At 35.4% G+C, this 22854-nt stretch overlaps 2 protein-coding genes across 3 annotated transcripts; both read right to left on the reverse strand.

Moving 5' to 3' along the window:
• Positions 1 to 1219: 1219 nt before the first annotated feature.
• Positions 1220 to 6428, reverse strand: LOC132176173 (uncharacterized). 2 transcript variants are annotated; one of them, XM_059588306.1, is made up of 11 exons: positions 6319 to 6428; positions 5875 to 6003; positions 5127 to 5476; positions 4588 to 4832; positions 4136 to 4220; positions 3824 to 4009; positions 3577 to 3741; positions 3261 to 3479; positions 1971 to 2142; positions 1686 to 1857; positions 1220 to 1597 (listed from the first exon to the last, which is right to left on the reverse strand). In XM_059588306.1, exons 3-11 carry the CDS (start codon positions 5472 to 5474, stop codon positions 1504 to 1506), a joined length of 1686 nt encoding a protein of 561 aa, XP_059444289.1. In that variant the 5' UTR covers positions 5475 to 5476; positions 5875 to 6003; positions 6319 to 6428; the 3' UTR covers positions 1220 to 1503. The 2 variants fall into 2 exon arrangements, with proteins under 2 accessions (XP_059444289.1, XP_059444288.1); XM_059588305.1 differs by having other exon boundaries at positions 5875 to 6213.
• A 12255-nt stretch (positions 6429 to 18683) lies between these two features.
• On the reverse strand, positions 18684 to 20292 carry LOC132176218 (rho GDP-dissociation inhibitor 1-like). The gene is made up of 5 exons (XM_059588357.1): positions 20011 to 20292; positions 19818 to 19884; positions 19390 to 19608; positions 19153 to 19277; positions 18684 to 18777 (listed from the first exon to the last, which is right to left on the reverse strand). Exons 1-5 carry the CDS (start codon positions 20281 to 20283, stop codon positions 18700 to 18702), a joined length of 762 nt encoding a protein of 253 aa, XP_059444340.1. The 5' UTR covers positions 20284 to 20292; the 3' UTR covers positions 18684 to 18699.
• Between the last annotated feature and the right edge of the window lie 2562 nt (positions 20293 to 22854).

Here is a 22854-nt window from a genome sequence, read left to right on the forward strand (position 1 = left end):
TTACACCATTTCAAAAGTTAAACAAACAATTTTCCTAAAATTGTATTATGTTTTGTTTCGATTAAATTAGAATCGGAGAATATCCAATTAGTTATATTAGAGAGATATTTTTGTTTTCTCAAAAAGTAAAAAAGACAAAAATACCCCTCATATATAATTAACTGGATATTCTCCGCTTCATTTGAATTGGAGAGGATCCTATTCAGTTTTGTTTTAAAAATCATAAAAATTAAACTCTTAACTCATAATTATTCTCCTTTACTTAAAAAAAAAAAAAAAAAAAAAACTCTTTAACTTTATTTATATATTAATATTTAATTTCTTAACACTATTCTCCTATATAATAACAATACTTTTCACTTAAAATAATAATAATAATAATAAAAACAATACTTTTGAATCGTGCCCATAAATTGTCTCTTCTATGGTTTTTTTTTTTTAATTATTTTTTCTAATCGAAAAAGGAAAGGGTTATAAGAGAGGATCCTTATCACTCTTGATCTGAAAGAAAGAAGTGAGTGATCCTAAAAACGAAAATGAGGTGGGTTCTCCAACAATGCGACAATAATTACACAAGGTAGATTTTCATCAAAAAAAAAAAAAAAAATTACAATAGGTAAGAAATGGGTCAAACAACCGACCCGGTCCTTTCAAAGGACCGCTCAAGGCGGTTACAGAAACAAAAGGGGTACGAACTAAGTCTGAACCCCCGCTAGAAACCAGCAACAACTACTGGAAAGTGATTGAAGCTAAAGGGGCCGTGAAATGATGCTTTAAAGGGAAAGAGCCGTTTTCTTCAAATTTTAAAGGACCGCATCTTAAATTCACCCTTCATCCCATTTTTTCCCATCCTTTGTTTTAGATGATATGCTACATTGATCATTCATATACAAAGGATTACCATTCATCTACTATCCCCTATTCTATTCATTTCTCTCTCCTCTAACAACTTAATAAAATAAGTAAATTTCTCCTCATTTCTCCATAATAGATAAAGAATAGAAAAATACTGTCCTACAAAATAAAGAATGAGGTGTATAACGTTTGAGAAAATTGGTTTTTCAAAATTTGAAGATTTTGAAGGATATATTGTTAATGCTCTTAAGGGCCTAATCATTGATCAAAAAGTCTTAAGACGGTTGGATACTGATAAATTAAGAGTTATAGTCTTAGGATCGTTAGTCATTGCAAACAAATAGTAAACACTAACATACAAGTGTGAAAAATTCTAACACTAGAATATTTAGCCTTTAGAGTTCTTCTAAAAAATGTATGGATGGTTTTTACAGTCAAAACTTTGGGAGACCAAAAGATGATGATTGCCTTTACTTTTCCTTCAGTCAGGCAGCTTCCTCCATATTGACAAATCAACCACTTCAAAAGATCAATAATTTCAACCCTCTCTTATCATGTTTCACCACCTGTGTTGAAAAATAAATTACGGTTATCTCAACTCAATACACGGCCACTACACATTCAACCATGGGACTTGGAAGTCCAATATTACTGCTGCTGCTCATAAATCTGCATGTAGGCCTCAGAGAGTGCAACCATTTGAGGAAGTGTTTCTGAAACATGCAGATCCTGCATCTCATACCTGAAAATATTGAATGCCATAAGTGTCTGTTGCAATGCTTCTTACATTTTCATTCAAGGTTATGCAAATCGATGAAATATGGAGTTACCATAATTCTTCTGACTTCCGCTGTACAAATACCCGGTAGAACCCTTCGTCAGGTTTACCGTCATGAACAATATTAGCAATCAAATCATACTTCGACCGCAATTTCTCATTCTCCTTGGCCGTCAGCAAGGGTATGTAATCCTTCAACTCCAGGTTTTTCACAGGAAAGTTGACTGAGACAAAGACAACATCAGTTAGAACAAGGCACATGAACTGGCCAAGTTCCACATTATATGATAGAAATAGATTCATTATACAACTCACAGATATGGTAATGAAATCTTACCTAATGTAGGGTTCTTCTCCACAAAAAAGTTGTTCTTTGTAAATCGACGCATGTGAAGAATAATATACTGTGGCAATCTGGTAACGCGATATCTCATCCTTGCTATACGAGGACGGACAACTTCAGTGACAGTTTCACCATCAAACTTCTTCAGGATGTTGAAGAGTGGAACCTATAACAAAATCATAGGCATGATTTTGGTCCATGAGAAACACTATCAAAAAAATGCATATAAACCCACATTTTCTCTAGTACATATATCTATCAATGACTTCCAGTTGTGCATTGTTCCAAAAATAAACTGAAAAAAGGCCACTTTGGTTTGGATAATTGTATTCTTTGAACTAATGATGAGATGATTGCTGTTGCAGTTAATAATTCTTTTTTCTTTTTTTTTGGGCGGTAAGTCACACACACACCTAGTTGGTCTTGAGCCAATGATTTGACCATCCACCCTATTCTTAGAAGGGGAGGAAGTGCCATTTGTGCCAAAGCTCATTGCAATGTTACAATTAAACTGATGTCATGCAAATAAAATATAGATGTGAATCGATAGCAGCCCAAATTCTAGAACAAGGCCACTTCCGATATATCACCCAAAGGTCCCTTCTTTTTAATAAAACATTACTCCAATTCTCAGAATTAAAGACATGAAAATAGAAAATTCTTCAAATTTTTGTGATCACTCTTGAAAATTAAAGACATTGTTTACTGTGATCCTTGTCTTTTGAACTAAACAGGGCCATAAAAGAACTGGCCAATTTCAAGCAGCTCTTGTATGGAACCAAAGTGGTGTAGAATGCTGCAAATGTAAATCAAAAGTAAAAAAAATAAAATAAAATAAAATAAAATAGAGGTAAACTTTCTCTAACTGAGCTATCCTTCTCATGTTACTTTCTGAGAACCAAACCGGGTCTTAAAAGAATTCTCCAACCATTGGCTCTCTCACTTTTTACATTATGCTAAAGTTGCTCCGAATGCTGCCTATGTAAATCAAGAGATAGAACCATATTTAACCCTTATCTCTCCATTCCCTGTCATCTTACTTTTTGGGAAGTAAAGAGGACATTGAAAGAATTTGCCAATTCCAACTTATTTTAAAATACTCTCTCTCATATCAAGTAGCCAATTCCATGTTATTTTAAAATACTCTCTCATATCTATCAATAATAAAAAAATAAAATAAAGCCTTAGTTGATTAGAACCCTTTAAACAAAATCTACTAAAGACAACAGAAAATACATATACCATTTACATTGCAACCAAACTAAAAAAGAAGTCAAAGTATACCTGGGGTATTATATTTTTCTCCATCACATCTTTGAAAAGAGGAGGTGGGGGCAAATCCAGTCCAAGCATTAGGAACGGCATTCTGGAAGTTTCTGCCACATCCGCATCATGTTTAATTCTACCATCTGTGAGTTTTGAAACAGCAATCTGGTCATCACTGCTTTCTTTCTTCTCAGTAACAGCCTTGTTATGGATCTCTTTCACAACCTCCAATTCGCCCTATCGAGTGTGTAGTAGATTCTATATAAGCACAAGTGAATAATCTCCAACTACTAACAACAAAGTGGACAGCAAAGAAGAGGGATGATATATACACCTGAAAGCAATCATAGATAATGCTTTTATTTTTCTTTGTTTTAAGATCAGCATGCAGTGTGTTTAGAAGCCATGACATGAATTCAACTGGGTCAGACTGCATGCCTATCCGAAACCGTTTTTTACTGGCTTTCATAACTGCCTGCAGAAACTCATGCGGGCTCACCTGTAAATAAATAAAAAATTGATAAATATGAATTTCATGTTCACGAACTATTAATGCAATGTGACAATCACTGGGATTAAACCTGTCCTTTAAAGTTCCGTGCATGCCAAATCTTCCGTGTGAGTTCTCCAAATCGATGAACAAGTGAAGATTTGCTGTGTTTATAATTTTCACGGATAAGAAAAAAATTTCTTAAAGGAGTAACTCTCATTAAAGATTGTATTGTGACATTCACAAAATCTGTCTCCTTGATGTTGTTAAGGCCCACCTGAAATTTGCCAAAATCATGATTAACACTTCAAAATGGTCAAAATAACATCTAATAACATCTAATAACACCTCTAACAATAAAACAGAAATGCAATTTTGTATGAGAAAGGCCAAAGATAGGTACCATTCCTGGGAGGTAATCAGAACCATCAAGTGCCCTAGACCATTGCTTGTTCTTGTCAAGTAGTTCAACTTGTTCCTTAGTAAACCTGCATATAGGTTAGCCGGAGAAAAACAAAATAAAAATTAAGAGCTTATGATTACATAATTCTATAAACTCAAATCTTAAATAAAACATGGACAATAGCATGTGAATCAAAACATAGTATATCACTGAGAAAATGAAGCTGACCAATGTAATTTTTTTTTTCCAAGAGAAATTGTTATCCACATGGATCAAAGCACACATCCAATGAAAGTCAGAACATGAGCATGACCACATGCTAACACATATGTATCAAAGCACACATATCCAATGAGAGTCACAGCATGAGCACAGATGCACAGAGAAAGGTCGGGGACAACATGGAATAGAGATGAAATAAAATAAAAGCACTTGACCGAACATAAGCTCACCTTTGATTCAGAACATGCCGAATGTCATCTAATGAAGGGTCGTCAATTTCATATCCATCGGGAAGGCAATAAACCTGCTCAGTCCGAAGATTGATGTAAACATGATGCCCTGCTTCAAGGCTGTGAGTATATGCATGAGACTTTTTCCCTCTTCCTTGGTAGTACTTCCCACAGACCAAACATGCATACACATTCAAATTCGAGAGAGACACAGAGCAGAACTTCTCAAAATCAAAATCCAAAACCTGCAAAACATAGAAGAGCAATGGAACACACACAATGAAAATGCATTTATACAGATATATATGCCCCTAGTTAATATGGAGATACGTACAACTTTGACAGAGAAAGAGAAAAGATAAAAAAAACTGCTCAAAGTCAAAACTTAAAACCTCTAAAGCATAAACACATAACTCAAAAAAAGACACTTCTATGCATCGAGCAAAGCAATTACACAGACACACATGCAGAACTTACACATAGATATACACCAATAATGTTGTTAAATTATCTTTAGTATCCAAAGACGAGTTTTATACCTGTCGATTAACGGTATCAAGATAAGGACAGTCCCTCCGGCGCTCCACCTCACGGCTTCGCTTTCCTTGACTGTATGCTTGCTCATGTTGATCGTCATCGTCGTCATCATCATCATCATCTTGTTGACCACCTTCCTTTCTATCTCCATTTTGCTCAGCACGCCTATGCCTCTCATCTTCCTCCTCCTCGTCATCGTCATCATAATTCGCTAGTCCGGCAAGAGGATTCGCTATGGGAAGAGGAGGCGGTGAGGGAGATGACTCCTCCTCCATCACTTTCCGCCTCTTCGATTCTGAAGCAAACCCTTCCTCCTCCACCAAGTCATCATTCTCTCTCTTGGATTTCATTTCTGTTACAGTTTCACTTGGCTTATACAAACAAAATTTCACCAATCTGCCTATATCTACTAATATAAATTGCATTTCAGTGTCGTAATCTGAACCATTTAATTAAAAACTAACAGTTATAAAAGCTAATCATTCAAATGAATTCACAATATTCATCAAAGATCTTGAATTACTTCAAATGCATAAAATCTACTATGCCAGAAAAAAAAAAAAAAAAAAAAAAAAAACAGTTACTAAAGATGAAGAACTAGTTGTTTCCAATTTATTCGAGAGCACAGCTACGTTTGGTTGCTAAGAAAACAAATCCCTAAAATCTCTAGGGTTTTGCGCTTAACAGGGCAACGAGAGCAACCAAACAAAAAATATATTTGATGAAATTGACGATAATTTATTGACGAACCTGAGAGTGATGCTGAGAAGCTAAATGTGAAGTTTCGGTCACCGGTAACTTGGAACAAGTGGCGAGTCGCGAATCGGATATGTTCGAGGGGAGCTCGAGAATGCTCTTCTCAACTGTGTAAGACAAAGCCTATAGACAGCGCCGAGTTACCCAATGAGAAATCGCCAGCTCGAAAAGAAATTAGATCACATTGACGGGTCATTCTCGCAAGAGATTTTGAACCCTCAAACTCATACCCAATCTAAGAAAACCCTCAAACTCATGCCCAATCTACAAACATAACCAATCTATCACAATCAAACCGCAATCTTCACTCTCAGCCTCACCCATATCCATCTCCTACAAGAAGGGGAAACAGGGGAGGGGATGTCCACAAAACGGCAGAGTGAGAGCGAGAGAGAGAGAGAGAGAGAGAGAGAGAGAGAGAAAGATAGAGGAGCTCACCTTGAGCACGACGGAGCAGCGGTCTGCAGAGAGAGAAGCCGTGTGGAACCGTGGTCTGCCGAGAGAGAGAGAGACAGAGAGAGAGAGAGAGCGGGGCTGTGGGAGAAAAAAAAAAATTAAGGGGAAAATTCAGTGGAAGTGTTTGCCAATGGCCCTCGAAAGGTACTCTTAAAGGGCCTCCCTCAATCAAAAAAAAAAAAAAAAAAAAATTTCACCTCAAAATTAATCTTTAACACTTCTACTTTTTATACCACATCAATCATTTTTATTATTATTATTTAAATAAAAAAATCACTACAAAATACATTTTTTACATTTTTCCTTATAAATATATATATATTTTTTTTTCACTTTTTCCCACAAAACATTTTCACTAAAACCAATCAAACACTTATTTCTAAAAAAAGCTACAGTACTGGCCCTGGAACAGTACCGTTCCCGGGCCATTGGCAAACAGGGCCAGTAAGTCTCCCAACTTCCAGCCGATTTGACAAATACTCTCTGAATTATCAAAACTCTCACTTAAGCCCCATGAACTTTGGTTTGCTCTCATTTTGGACAATTCTATTAGTTTTCAACGTTAAAGTCAAATAGTTTAACTTTTTATGCCCATTTTATCCTCACCCCAAAACTACACCATTTTGTGCCCTAAAATTACAACACCTATCCATCCCCAAATGACGTCATTTTAGGCATATATATATATAAAAGAAATAGACCAAATCGGGGTGGCCGGACCACCCCATTTTTGGCCAAGGGAGTGGTCCAACCACCTCCAAAAGGCCAAAAAAAAAAAAAAAAAGATCATCAGGTGTTTTGGGGTGGCGGACCCCAGAGGTGGTTTGGCCACCCCTACCCTTATGGGGTGGCAAAGCCGGTAGGGGTGGTTCCATCCCACCCAGTGGTCTCAAAAGCCTAAAAAATTTCCCAGGTCGCAAATTTTTTTGGCCTTTTGGGGGTGGCCGGACCACCCCCAAGGGCTTGGGGGTGGTTTCCACCACCCCCATACGACCTGTAGGGGGTGGCCGAAACCACCTCCAGCCTAATATTATACTCAAAACGACGTCGTTTTATGCTAGGTGGTGATGTAGTTTTGGAGCCCAAAACGATGTAGTTTTGGTTGAGGGTATAATGGGCACAAAATGTTGGTTTAACGGTGAAAACTAACAGAAGGGTCCAAAGTGAGAGCAAACCAAAGTTCAGGGGGTCTAAGTGAGAGTTTTGGTAATTCAGGGGGTGCTTGTCAAATCGGCTGGAAGTTAGGGGAGGCTTATTGAAGTTTCCCCAAAAATTTAAAAAGGCCATTTATCAAAAGGGAAAATGTATAATAACTCCCTGAGTCAACCCTTCAAAATTTAAATCTTCGTAAGTATTTTTTTTTTCAAAAATTTACTCATTTAGTTAATCAAAATTACAATAAAATCTCTGCTGTCTATTTTTTTTAATAGCCGTTAAATATACCAAAACACACCATTTTTTAAGTAGGCCACATCAGATTTTTTTGATCCTACGTGTCCACTTTTTACACGTACGATCAAAACACACCGTTTTGGACCTATCCAAAACGGTGTGTTTTGGTAATACTTGGGGTTTTAGTTGTTGAACCCCAAGTGCTTGTGTTTCATCCCTTCCAGCATACTTGGGGTTTTAGTTGTTGCCCATGCGTAGCACTGGGGTTTTATTTAATCATAAAAATGAGAGATAAGAAACTGAAAATTGCAAGAAAAAAATGTGATGCACATGTATTGTTTGGTGCTTCTAAAATTTCTCCTTGCATTTAGAAGAGCTTGATTATATTGTTCTTTTATGAGCTTGATTATTCTCTCCCATGTCATTTATATATTGTTAGGTCCAGATAATAAGATAAATAGGAGGAAGACAAGTTTCAGGGAAGGAGACAATGAAGACGAATTGTGCACTGGGAAGCTGAAAAAGGTTTGTAAAACTTAGCGCTTATGGGAGACACCCTATAGTTTATCCTGTTATTTTTCTATTTGTTTTTCAATTTATTTTTATTTTTTTTTTTAATTTTGTTTTTTTTTCCTTTTTTTTTTTTTTTTTTTCGTGTTTTATTTTGTAGGAACAAGAGTGTGCTTCAGTTCAAGTTTGGGGGTGTGCTATGAGCCATGCTATTCCAAACAATTTCGTCCATATCCTGGGTAAATTCTTTCCATATTATAGACACATTGGAGATAATGTGTAATTTAAGTTTGGGGGTATGGTAGACAATTTACACACACTTTGTCCCAGTTTTATTTTGTTTTTATTTTTCTTATTTGTGAAATATATATATATATATAATAAAAAATGATTATTGATAAGCTTTTCAGTAAGTAACTGGACCTCTTGCCTCAAAGCATTGAGTTTCATGTCAAAAGGTGAAATATTTTGATTTGGTTAATGTCATGGTTAAGTTGGTTTTGTAGCCTTTTTTACTCGAGTTAGTAAGTCCTTAGGGGTGTTTTACACCTAATGCCTTAAAACCATCTGGTTTGGGAGTCGTTACATGGGTCAATTAGAAGCTTAAGGGAACTAAACATTGCACAGTCTGACCAAAAAAAAAAATGCCATTGTTGTTTATTCTAATAGGGATTTCAGTGAACTTTGAGACATTGAGACATTGCACACTGGATGCCTTAGCCTGTATTTTGTAAGTGATTAGACTTTAAAATTCCAATTCATTGTAAAGATGGAGTTTATCTTTTTAAGCTTGCTAATAAATGAAAATCATGGTTTTGAGTGATACTTAAATTTTTGGGATAACATGAACTTGTGCATGATGTTTGTGGATAACATTTCTGGAAAACCCTCACTAGACTTCACTCGTCCTCTAGGGAATTCCTAGGAGTTTAAAAGGCTTGTTGCATATGCTAAATGCAATCGTACTTCCCACAAAAGATGGATTTATCTTTTTTCTGTTTTTCCATTTAGTTTTTAGTTTCGTATTGCTAAGGGACTAGTAATATGTAAGTTTGGGGGTGTGTTAAGTGCCAAAAATATTCATATTTTAGCCCTTAACTTATATTTGTAATTCCTTAGTTTTGTTAGTTTATGCCATTTTAGTTCTTTTATGTGTTTTCTATGTTTTTGTAGCCTTTTGGATGAAAAGGAAGCAATTCTGGAAGTGTCGGGCTTAAAGAGCAAATTTGGGAAAAGCTGGAGGTTCTGGTAGTGTGATCGATCGCAAGGGACCTACGATTGAGCGCACTACAAGTAAAAGGATTAGACAAGCGCAAGGCATACGCACAAGCTGCAGCCTTGATTGCACTTGCGATTGAGCGCCCAACATCAGAGATCGATTGCAATCTTGCGATCGAGCGCACACAGGATGCAATCGAGCGCACCCGTGCGTGAAGAGCAAGTCAGCCGCAGCCCTATTCTGGAAAGTGTTTTCTTTTAGGGTTTTGAAGCCTTGTGCGAACTATGGCTCAAACCCTACTATTTTTAGGGTTTCTAGAGTGTTCCTAAGGCCTATAAATAGACCCTTAAACCTTTAGAATAGAGATACAATTTCCAAAGAGAAGAATTGGAGCTCTTCAAGTTTAAGTTTCAGGTTTATTCTTTTCCTTTTTGTTTTATTTTATGAAGATGTTTAACATCAAACTCATGTGTAACTAAACTACATAGTAGGGTTATATTGAAGCCCTAATTATGTTTATTTAATATTTCAATATTGGCGCCTTTTGTGATGATCATGTTGTGATATTTAACTTGATTAATTCCTGTTTTGTTGAATTCCTCATATGTGTTTGTCTGATCAACACATGTATGTGGTATGTGTTTGTTAATTAAATTAATTTGGATGACCGAGTCCTGGGTTTAATAAGAGTAACAAAAGAAATCCACACCGGGTTCTTAGGTTAATCAACATGGAAAACCGGAAGTGTACATCAATGCCCTAGATTCCATGTGTTTGCCGATTTCCATAGATTCATACTTTCTTAATTAACAACTTAGTATACACCAATGCTAAATCCTTTAAGAAAGAAAAAAGTCAGAGTCTATACTCATGCTTAACTCATTGTTTAGGAAAATCTATAGCTTAAGAAGTATACACCCATGCCTTTAGGTTGAGAAACATTAGGTATGCATAACATGATTAAAGCATTGGCATATTGTTATATTATATAAGCATGATTGGTGGTAGATATCAAAGCCCTACTTTTTTATTATTATCAACTCAAAATCAATATTTGTTTGTTTTACTTACAGAATTTATTTTAAGCAAAATTTAGCAATCCTCGTGGAAATGATTTTGTACTTGCACCCTATACTACTATATTGGTTTTGTGCACTAGCGAGTTAAACATACAATTATTTTCTTATTAATTTAAGAAGATATTTGCACAACATGACCCACAACTGGGTCGCGGCCGTGACCTACCTTGGGTCTGCTGACCCATGCAGGTCGCAGCCAGACCCGCGTGGGTCTGGGTCTCTGGTCGAGACCCGCTTAGGTCAACGTGGGTATTTTATGTTTTTATAACTTTTTTTTTTAAAAAAAATAATAATAATTTGAAATTAAGGGTAAATTTGCAATTTTATAAAAAAAATCAAAAGTATAAGCGTCATTGTATCACTTTTAACGTTTAAAATCTAACAGAGAGTGTAAATTGATTGAAATTGAATGTTCAAGGGTATAAATTGAGAGTTTTTAAATTTTGGGAGGGTCTTCTCAAAACATGTAGTAGTTCATGGGTTTAAAGTGAAGTTTTCCCAAATATTTGTATGGTTGTTAAGGATAGTTTTCAATAAAAGAATATACGTTTTTAAAGTAAGTTTCCAAAGGTAAGTACACATTCTCTAATTTCCAGGAAAAATAATTTTTGAGAGAATTTTTAAAAGGACTTTAAGTGCATACATATAGTATGTTGATTGTATTTACTTACTGAATAGTGAATTTAATTACAATTTCATTTTCACTTATAAAATTGTTAAATTTTATGGCTATAGATGAGAGAGACAGCAACTACTTGGACTTTTATCCATAAGTTTGAGGCAGACTTAGGGCCTCTTTGGAATTACATTAGAGAGCTTAAAAAATATTTTTAGTACTTAAAAGTTGTGCCAAACAAAAGTTAGCCTGTTTGATAAAAAATTTCAAAAGTTTTTTTTTTTTTTTTTTTACTCTAAAAATGGCCAAAACGTTATTTTGACAAAAGCCTAAAAATGAAGCTTTTCCCAAAAAGCTGTTTTTTTTTTTTTTACTTAAAAGTTCTATTTGTCAAATGCAATCCCAAAAATACTCTTAGTATTTTGATGACCTAGACAAAGCTTTAATTAAGGACTAATCAAGTTTGAGTTTGTTTAGCGATAGCAATAGCATCTTTTGATTGTATAGAAGGCTGAACAATGAAAATGTAAGAGTAGATTGTACATATGGAATAGAGTGTAGGAGGCATGTGAATAAATGTAATTATGATTTCAATTAGAGCTTTGATAATTGAATAGAGTTGGAGGAGAATTAGGATCCTCTCAATTTCATTTGAACTAGATAATATCCAGTTAATTATATTGAAGGAGTATTTTTGTCCTCTCAAAAAGTAAAAAGACAAAAATACTCTGGAGAAGATCCGATTCCGTTGTAGGAGGTATGTGAATAAATGTAATTATGATTTCAGTTAGAGCTTTGGTATTATCAATGCAGTTTATAGTTCACTATTTTTCGCTGCAAATTTAATGTCAAATCATTGAGTGACTAATGGTATTCATGGTATTATTATATTGGGACATTACACTTGGGCACCAATTAGGTCACCAACTAGGTCACACCAGTTGGGTTAGATCCATGTAGCTTTTGGAAGCATAATTTGCTTCATAGCAAAAGAACATGATAAGCTGCCAGTCACTTGCAATGGTGTAGAAACATTTTGAATGGGAAAGGCCATTGAGGAACATTTACATAACCCACATGATTAGTGAATTCTTTACCGTAAAAGCTCAAGCTCTTCTCATTTTGAAGCAATTATTTTTGCACTCAAAAAGTAAGTCCATTACATTAGTGCTCTTTTGTATCATAAAATCACTTCTTCTTCTTCTCTTTTTTTTTTTTTTTTTTTCCCCCATTACATTAGTGCCTATTTTGCCCTTTGTTATTGTCTTCTTCGAACTAAAAGTTTGGCCAGTTTAACAACTAAGATCCGCACAAGACTTAGAAACGATTAAGTTGCGCACAGCTTTTCTAAAATGAATGTTGAATGTGAGATACTGAAGAAGGAAAAAAGGAAGAAAAAAAGAGAGAGAAACACGCAAAGAACAAAACATAACATAGAACAAAGTAAAAGGTGAAGAAATTCGTGGGCCTAACTCATCTCATAAAACTAGTTCAATAAGAGAGGGTTGTCTATTCCTTATAAACATGCCCAAGATCTTGTCCACAAGCAATGTGAGATTATTCCTCAATACCCTCCCTCACGTGCAGGCCAATATTTTTCCTAGTCCTTGTCACGGGGTAAGTAGTGTGGGCCTCATTCGTCTTGTGGTAGGCTCTGATACCATGAAGAAATTTGTGCGCCTAACTCATCTCATAAAATCGGTTCTATAAGAGAGTGTTGCACATTTCTTATAAACATGCTCAAGATCTTGTTCACAGGCAATATGAGATTATTCCTTAACATCCTTCCTCACATGTAGGCCAGTATTTTTCCTAGTCCTCGTCACGGGATAAGTAATGTGGGCCCCATTCATCCGGTGGTAGTGTAGTGACCCAAATAATTAACTAAGCTTAGATAGCTTAGTTAGAAGGTTAAGTTGGGTTTTGGGTCACTAGGAACAGCTGGAAGGGCACTTTGGGTATTTTGGACTTTCTGACCGGATGTACGCCCATCAGTACCGGACATACACAAGGGGACCACCGTACGTACGCCTTCAAAAAGTAAAAGGATGTACGCCTGGGTACCACCTGGACGTGCGTTGCTTTTTGAAAAACCTCTGGATAATACCTAGACGTACGTTATAGTCTTTGCATCGCTATGTAAATAGTACCAGATGTACACCCCAATAGTATCAGACGGACGTTTGTAGCACCAACTACTCTTTCTCACCTATAAATACCCTTACACCCCTACCCTTTTCTCGTTCAAACTCATCCCCAGGCTCCTATAAACCCTTTGTGAGTGTGAGTTTTGTGAATTTCTGAGTTTGGTGGAGAAGGAGGTTATCATTTCGCTTCAAGGAGGTAATATCCCTAAGCCTAACTTGTTCCTTAGTTTTTATGATGTTTAAATGCTTTCATAGATAGCTTAGCTATAGTTTTGAGTATGTTGTTTCTCTTTAAGCCTTTACTTGAGTCGATTTATTATTTCGCCTTTGTCAACGGGTTTTTGTGCATGGAGGTATCATTTTGTGATAGGAAGTTTGAGAAAGCCTTTGTTAGCCTTAGAAATTGATTTGGGAGAATAGGAGGACGAATGGACAAAATGAGGATCCACCTGAAACCTTCTGGGCGAACGTACGGCTTCAAGACCAAACATACGGTCAGAAGCGTTACAGGGAACGCTATTTTGGCCAACCATCTGATAGCTCCTATTTTCATGCTCTAGGGTTGTTTTAGTAAGACCTAGGACTAATAGAAGGTTTTCAACAGATTTACAGGACTCGAACTTGTTGAAGGAGTACTCAGAGGATTTAATCGACCCAGGTTAGTTTTAATTCACATAATGCTCAAAATTTATTTTCCCACATTGCACGTCTATTTTGTGTACCAAGACATGCATATTTGCAACTCTCACAATATACACTTTATAGCACATGAACTCTAGCTTTTTGCGGAAGAAATGTTGTACTGAACATGTTAATGAAAGCGAGACTTGTAAAAAGTGCATGTATGTAAAATACGGACAAGATTAATTACATCGTATGACATGGTACACCGGTATGTGCGAGATAACGGCCATGGGCTTACTATACATGTTAACTTTATGGTCAAATGTATGTGTATTATATGGGCCTTGTATTCAATGGTTGTTTCGTGACCGGCGCAGCCTTAACGAGCGGTCACTACAAGATAGACATCATTAATGGTGTGGGCCATTCGAGGTTAAACTCGGTCGTGCCGCTAATGGGATGTACGGTAGCGTACAATATATGGGGCACTGATATTGTATTACAAGTCCCTCGGGACAGCGTCAACCCTGCTGAGAAGGAATAATATCTCAGGTAAATCATACTGTTGAACTATCATTGTTACTCTATATCATATGCATATATCATATATCTATATCACATTTATGGAAAACTGTCATGATGAAACTGTTGCATACTTTATAAAATAGAGTTCATCACTAAACTGGCATGGGTATTATCTGCATTAGCATTCACTAAGAGCATTCCCAGCAGCTTCCTTGTCATTTTCCCTAAACTTAAGGATCCAAACTACTTTATGCTTCCCTATGTCAATATGCATCCAAATAGCTTCCCTTTATCATTCCCTATATAATTAAAATATTATTTTATTTATTTTACTTTTTTATTTTATTCTTTTAATTTATTAAACAAACTTTCTCTCTCTCCCTCCCTCATATTTTCTTCTTCTTTCTTCCCGTAGCTATCTTCTTCTTCCCTCTACTTTGGGTTTTTTGCCCTTGCTGGAAGAGAAAATTTTTCTGCGGGTCCTCTTTCTGTTGGCAAAAAACCAGTCCTTGCTGCAAAATTTTTCCATCTTCTTCCTGCCAGTCCTCTGTCCTTGCTGCAAAATCGAAGGACCCATCTCAACCTGGTAAATCAAAGGACCCATCTCAACATTTCAGAACACCCTAAGCAAAACAAATCACCATGATAACCAAAATTTCCTTTCAAAAATCAAAGAAACCCATATTATGATTCTAATCGAAAGCCATCCCAAGCAGATCAACCATCAATCCAAAGCAAGCACTCCACGACTAGAGATCCTCCAGTTGGCAACTAAACTCGACACGAACGAGCATGAGTTTGTGGCCGCCGCTTGAGTACTCTTTGGCGACTTCTGATGCTCATCCATGAACTTCTAGCTCATGGAATAGTAGTGCTAAAGTGTGCTTGAACAAAGAAGAGGAAGCAAGATGTCGAAGACAAAGAAGAAGGTTTGCGTGCATAGATAGCCGTGAGAGGAGAGAGAGTGTTTTTAGGATTAAATAATTCATTAGGATCGATACAGTAGAACCCAATGTATTGGGTTCTATTGTAGCATCTAACGGTTTAGGGAAGCATATAGGGAGTCTGTTGGGGGACATTTTTTGCAATTTTTTAGACATATTCCCTATACATAGGGAACAGACTCTCTATAAGGGAGTCTGCTGGGAAGGCTCTAAGTCTTTGGACTTACCCCCTTTATTTTATGTTTTTCCCCATTCATTACAAATAATTGTGCGGTTTAGCTAGCATAGACGAGGATGCCTACGGACTAGACATGGGTGATTGCGTAGGACCTAATCTGAGTCATTTTTGAGGATATGGACTCAGTTTGATTGAAGTCCATGTGGGATGACGGAGGAACTACCCGGGTAAACATGATCGAGATTATCATCTCTTTAACTTTGCTTAAACTTAGGATTTGATTTGTTGATCTTTTGTAAGACAATTATACTAATGGATGTAACCTTTTATTTTGATGATAGTTTGATGACCGGTATATTTGGTGACTTCTTTTATATTATGAGGAATTATGTTTCCTTTGGTGTATGAATGTGTGATTGTTTCATTATTATTCTCTATTCCTATAGTTTCGAAAGTCTTCCATTGAGGTCTTTTGCTTATAAGAGGTTGTGATCCTTGAGTTTTATCCCGTGAGGGATAAGGCTGGGAGACGAGCCATAGGGTCAATTACCAATTAATTGATTTGTCCATCCAGGTCGTTATAGATAGGCTCTAATACCATGAAGAAATTCGTGGGCCTAACTCATCTTATAAAACTGGTTCAATAAGAGGGGGTTGCCTATTCCTTATAAACATGTCCAAGATCTTGTACACAAGCAATGTGAGATTTTTCCTCAACACACTCTCTCACGTGTAAGTCAGTAACTCTCTTACGTGTAAGTTAGTATTTTTCCTCGTTCTTGTCAAGGGGTAACTAGCGAAGGGGTAAGTAGTGTGGGCATCATTCGTCCTGTGGTAAGCTCTGATACTATGTGATAAGCGTCGAATGTTGCACATTCAAGCCCCTTAATTTGCATATGTTAATTCCTTAGCATTGTTATTTGTTTGATTTTGTTTTGTTTTTGTGTTTTCAGGTTATAAATCAAGATGCAATTAATTCCATTGATTTTGGGCTTAAAAGCACACTCTGAGAAGACCTAGAAGATATGGTTAAACTTAACCAATCATGGTTAAGTTTAAATCAAATAAAGAAAATGATTAATTCGGAATTTCTCAAATTGGAGTCAAAATCGGATTGGATTCAAATTTGGATTTTGCATATGTCTCGGTATTTTAGCCATAACTTTCAGTTCAAATATCCGATTGAGGTGATTCAAGCGACACTGGAAAGCTAACTCAAATTTCTACAAATCATTGTGATATAGTATTTTCCTAATTCGGAGCGCCGCAATGCCAAAATCGCCCTGCAAGATAGGAATGCAATTCTGGGCGAATCCTATTCCGATTTGGATTTACGTTTTCTTTATCCTAATTGGACTTGGACTTAAATCTCCGAAATTTCTAGGTTTCCTAGGGCTTCTAGGACTGGCTTGCTCCCTATAAATAGACCCTTAACCTTCAAGAGAAGGTGTGCTTAGTTTTAGATACAAAAATCTTCTTGGAGGCTTGACAAGTTGAAGAGGAGATAATCCATGGCAAGAGGCCATCCTAGCACCCCGATGAGCGGCTAATTCTGTAATAGGGTGTTGATGTAGCCCTATCCAAGGACAATGGTTTGATTGTATTTTCTTTCTAGATTTTCAATTTATGCATGTTGATTGTATAACTCTGAGGATTGCTACAATTGATTTATGTTCTTAATTATTAAATGCAATTGTTCTTAAATTCCAATATCAATATTTGTGAAATTCTTCTCTTGTCTTAGAAAGTATTTTACTTTTATTGAAATCAAATCATTCTTGTTTTCTGTGATTATGTGGATGATAGTTATACAATAGGTTTAATTGACATATGATCAATAGGATTTGATAGGCCATGCCTAGGGAAGACGGATTGTACTATACCCTAGTTTAGTGTAATTTAGGTAGACAATCCGTGTCAACCGAAGATGGGTTACACCTATTCATTGATTGTATGTATCCTTTTAAAGAATTTGATAATTTATACCTAGGGAAGACGGGTCGTACCGCATCTTAGTGGTTAGGTGGACGATCCGTGCCAACCGAAGATAGATTATGCTTATTCTTTAATAAGGTAGTTTCTTGTTTATTTATAATATGTATAGAATGAATTTCTGGGAATAATTATAATTAGCCATTGTTGTGCGGATAGAGGTGAAGTCAATACCCTACACTCTCTCTTATTTTAAATCTCTTTTATTTTCATGCACTTTAGTTTTAAAGAAAATCAAAACAAATCTCTTTTCAATTAAGTTAATTTTAATCTTTTAAATTTTGATAATAAAACCCCTGCAGTCCTTGAGGTTCGACACCCTCTCTATAGCCGTATCCTACAAAGATTCGTTCTATTGCGAGTGGTTATTTTTATAATTGATATTTTTTGTCACAAAAATACCACATCACTATGAAAGAAAGCAAAGAAACTTGCTTTTGGCAGAATAAAGTATCAGCTTCGTTCTCATTATATATATAGACAAAGAGTTACAATAGAAATCAACTAGGTAAGAAATAATACAACTAGAACTAAGAGAACTAATACAACTAGAGAGCTTAAAAGATAAGATATAATACAACTATAAAGCTAAAAGAAAAGGAGATCTATTTGGATTCAACCACTGAATCCAAAACAGAGTAGGAGAAGAAGACAGCTACGGATGAAACAGTGCGCTATTCTTCAAATGAATGCTTTTCCTTAACAAAAGGAACATGCTTTGGCGAGCTTTAGCAGTTGGAAGTCATAGAGAATAAAGAACAAAAGACAACTATGAAACGTGCCATTTTCTACATGAAAGGTTAGCAAGCTCAAAGTACAGAAATAAAGTTTAAATATAACAGAAATTAACGGGTTCCCTGTTACATGGATATGCTGACATTCACAACAATTAGAGAGAGAAAGAGAGGGAGAGAGAGAGAGAATGCCCTTAAAAGCTCAACTTTATTAACAAGTACCTACTAAATGAATATAATTTTCTTTTTCAATTTTTTTTCCCCACAAAAACCACCTCTTCATTGTTTAGGTGCTGATCTCGGACAGGATTGAAAATAGATAGGATACTGGAAATGAGACATGTCAACACTGAAGCAGATTTCTGCTTAGAAAACAATTAACACTGAAAGGAGACTTCCCAGTCTAAACCAACTGCCAATCCTTACGGATATCAAATGTGTAATTGATCTCCAAGTAGCACTTGTTGTCGTCATCAACAAACTGAAAACAGAGAAAGAGAAAAAGAAAAAGAATAGAATGCGAAGGAGATCAATGAGACAAATCCAAACTGATAGTCTTTATCATCCATAAATGCATATTAATTGCTATTTAAAGTGTTTTTGAAGAGTGATTATTATTATTATTATTATTTTTTATTTGGGTTTGAACTAGTGTGGTGACGTGATATAAATGTGAAAATTATTTTTATATATTGAGAAGTATTTTGTTGTCTCGAGAACATAAAACAATGCAAACAAACAAACATGGCCTAAAGTTTTATGTCCTTGTCTCATGATACAGAATTTCTGTCAAATTATTTAGAATAATTAAGGCAAACCAAAGGCTAAGGCAACATAGAACATTGGCTGAACCAACCTTACTTCTAGCTGAGTAGGATCCTCTGGCAAATATGCCAGACGGTGTAGTCTCTTCAAGCATCTCATGTGTGTAAGGCTCTGCCTGAGGACTGAAGGTTCCAAGCATCTCTTTTGAGCTGTCCACTGGTGCAAGGATTCACAAGACAGACAAATATCTCCTGATTCTTTAGCATAAAGTCCATGTGTTTTCTGTGCATGAGAGAGAGAGAGAGAGAGAGAGAGAGAGAGAGCTTACCCTTCATACCAGTTTTCCACACAGTGTTAGTATATTTCAGACCTGAAACAATGTTATTGTTGACCTGAAAAGTGAAATTCAAGCTGTAACGGCTTCCTTCTTTCAGAGTAAACCACAAGCCCTTGGGGTTTCCATTGTCGGGAATAGGAAGAAAGATATCAGCTCTTCCAGGGGACTTGATTGCGAGGCTCAGGATCTTAACGTCTGGCTCTAGAGTTTCTACATTAGACACACAAAAGGAATAGAAAAACAAAATCAGAAACAATAGGATGTTAACGTCTGTTTTTTTTGTTAATTCTATGTGCATCCAATTACTTTTGGAAAAATAGAACCTTCCAAATTTGAATCCCCAGCCCGCCCCCCCATTTTCTCAGCAATCAAACGAAGTTTAAAGATAAACAATTAGGAAAAAACCATAAAATGGTTACCACCAACAGAATTGAAGTCTACACTCCCAAGAAGCTGTTCCTTCCATCTCCTCAAGCTCTCATCATCCTATATTTTCATATATAATCACGAAACGAGAAAGATTACAGAAACAATTGTCGTAATCGAAAGGCCCAAAAACAGAGTATTTGATTATTTAATTAATGATAAAGACAAACACATGCAGAAGCAAACCTTATCCTTCTCGAATTGTTCCTTCAGCGTGTATTGAGGACCCAACTCTATCTTCCTTCCTTCGTCATCTTCATCCTCCTGATCAGTTGCATACATAGAACTCTCACTCATTCGCCGTACCAGCCCTCCTGGGGCACCGACATTTTCTTCATCTGTAGCTGTTTTTGCTATTGTCTGTGTTTTAGAAGCTTCACTGTGTTCCTCGCCCTCGTTGGTTTTTTCATCGTAACCCATGCTTTTGGAACTTGAAACCACTCCAACGGCCAAAGACATCAACAGCCCATTAACAGAGACGAAATGAAACAAATGGCACAGAGAATAGACTCACCAAATATAAAATGCAACGTAAGAAAACAAAACAAAACTGCTTACAAAGCTACACAACACAAAGAGAAGCCAAAATCCCAGTGGGAAGAATCTCTTGGACGAAAACAACAAAAAGTGAGAGAACCCCAATAGAAAAATGGATAAAAATAATAAGAATAATAACAACAACAATGAGAATAACGCTTGGAAAGGGTGGGATGGGTTAAAGAATCCCAGAAAAGTAGATAGAAAATTAACAAAACCAAGAAAACCCACAAAGGATTACCCTTGTAGCAAGAAAAGACGCCAAGAAAAAGAAGGGAAAGGGAGAGAAGATGGATTGTTTAGGAAAGTTCAAACAGAGAAGGAAATGGTCATGTGGTGATCCGAAATTATGAACATTCCAGTGAAAAAAAATATGAGAGAGAGGTGGCCAGATCTTGAGGGTCACTTCTACGGACTAGATTTCCTAAAATTTTCTCAAATTTATAAATTTTAATCCTTCATCTTATCTATACATTTAAAATAAATTATATTTTAGCATTTAATAAAAAAAATTTAATAAAAAAATTACCTTGAACCACTAAGATATATAAATTTGAGAATTTTAAAGTTTTAAATTTTTTTTAAAGAATCTCAATTCAGCACACAATCCCTCTGCACAAGCTTCCACGAAGACCAAGATTCGAGGAGAGCTTTTCAATTAGTTAAGCTCAACTTACGAAGACATACGTAAGATGAGACAGCCTAGCCTAGGATTGCGGATTGGGTGGATTAAAAGATGCCCTTTGACCCCTTCTTATGCCTTCATCGGGAATGCCTATACATGGACCAATGTCCTGCAATACCTTACATTCTAAACCCTTCATTTGTAACCAAACCAACGGTTACGATAATGCCGTGTCATTCAAACGTTTTTTTTTTTAAAAAAAAATAAAGTGTATAAGCCACCTCATATGGTCACTTCTTAATTATTTGAGGGTAGCCAAATCATTGTAAAATAACCAAATGAGGCGGCAATTTACTCTGAAAAAAGTAAATGCGGTGGTCAATCACTCCAAATACGTTTGAGTTGGCCAGATTTGAGGTGTTCTGACGACCTTTCTTAACTATTGTAAGAAATATCCCATTAACTATTTTGAGAGTGTCTTATACTTATTGCATTCAATGAAAGTAGTTGACATGCCTATTGCAGCCAATTAGAGAGATCGACCACACCCATATGTCGTTTTTGAGGTAACCAACTACTTTAACAATTGTTTTAGAGGTAGTCGAGTACTCCCGTCAACTGTTTTGGAAAGTTCAAAAAAAAAGAAGTTATTTTAAGTTTGAAATCCTCTAATGAGTTTAAACATAATATAAAATAATTATGAAAAAAAAAAAATCATTATATCAAATTTCAGACTTTTCGAATTTCTTAAAAATAAAATAAAAAATCATTTAAGGGTATTTGGTCTTTGAACAATAGGAAATTTGTCAGACTGAAATTTAATTTTATTGTCAATTGCAACCTTGCGAGTATAATTGACAATATATGGAACAAAATTTATATAATACAATAAATGGAATGACAATTTAAAGAAGTATGATTACAAGCATAGGTTAGACGAACAAGAATCATTTCAATTTCAAGTGAAATGAAGATGAGTAATTTCATAATTAAAATTAAATGTAACAGATCTAATAATACATATGTTATCATATAGTGAATATATAATCACGTTATTTTAAAATTTTAAATGACGTATTCCAATGTATAATATTAAATGCAACAACATAAAATCTCATAAGGAGAAAGTACTTCACATGAATTAGACAATTTGCTCCACAGAATGATTAAGTTTGGTACAGACTAATTTGCCCCAACACAATGTGTTCATGAACTAATAATGTCTGCCAGAACTCATAATTGCATTTGCATATCTATAAAATATTTCATCAGCATCGCGCTACATTTTCTTCAATTTCCTTTGGTAGGGAAGCCCGGGATGATTCTAGAGTTTACTAATTGTAACATCAATCAATCATTATAATTTATAGGAGAAAATCCACATAACTCTCTCAAATTATCGCCTAATTAACAATGTCTTCCCAAACTTTCAATTGTGACAATGTCCCCCATAAATTACCAAAAATTGTTAATATCCCTCCAATGACAAAACTACCCTTAAGAAAATAAAAACTAAAAAAATACTAAAAAAAACTTATAAAAAATCCTAAAACTAAAAACTAAAATAAAATAAAATCCAAGGGGGTGGCTAAATTTAAAATTAGGAAAAATCCGTTTTATAAAAAAATAAAATTAAAAATTTTTTATTTTATTTTTTTATAAAAATGGGAAAAAAAATTTTAATCATAATTTTTTTTTAAAATAAAGATTTTCGTTTAAAAAAAAAAATCTTTCTTTTCTAAATTAAAATTTTCATTTAAAAAAAATTAAAAATTATTATTATTATTATTATTATTGTTGTTGTTGTTGTAATTTATAGGGGTATTTTTGTCTTATTAAGAAATATATAGTGATATTTTTATCTTTTT

The sequence above is a fragment of the Corylus avellana genome, chromosome ca3, assembly GCF_901000735.1.
Source record: "Corylus avellana chromosome ca3, CavTom2PMs-1.0".
Taxonomy (NCBI): domain Eukaryota; kingdom Viridiplantae; phylum Streptophyta; class Magnoliopsida; order Fagales; family Betulaceae; genus Corylus; species Corylus avellana.

Coding starts and splice junctions, on each gene's coding strand:
- LOC132176173 (XM_059588306.1), bottom strand. CDS start 5,474: ATGAAATCCAAGAGAGAGAATGATGACTTGGTGGAGGAGGAAGGGTTT. Junction 4,833..5,126: donor TTGATACCGTTAATCGACAG/GTATAAAACTCG, acceptor TATGTTTTGCAG/GTTTTGGATTTTGATTTTGA. Junction 4,221..4,587: donor CGGCATGTTCTGAATCAAAG/GTGAGCTTATGT, acceptor ACCTATATGCAG/GTTTACTAAGGAACAAGTTG.
- LOC132176218 (XM_059588357.1), bottom strand. CDS start 20,283: ATGTCTTTGGCCGTTGGAGTGGTTTCAAGTTCCAAAAGCATGGGTTAC. Junction 19,609..19,817: donor AGACTTCAATTCTGTTGGTG/GTAACCATTTTA, acceptor TGTCTAATGTAG/AAACTCTAGAGCCAGACGTT. Junction 18,778..19,152: donor CCTACTCAGCTAGAAGTAAG/GTTGGTTCAGCC, acceptor CTCTGTTTTCAG/TTTGTTGATGACGACAACAA.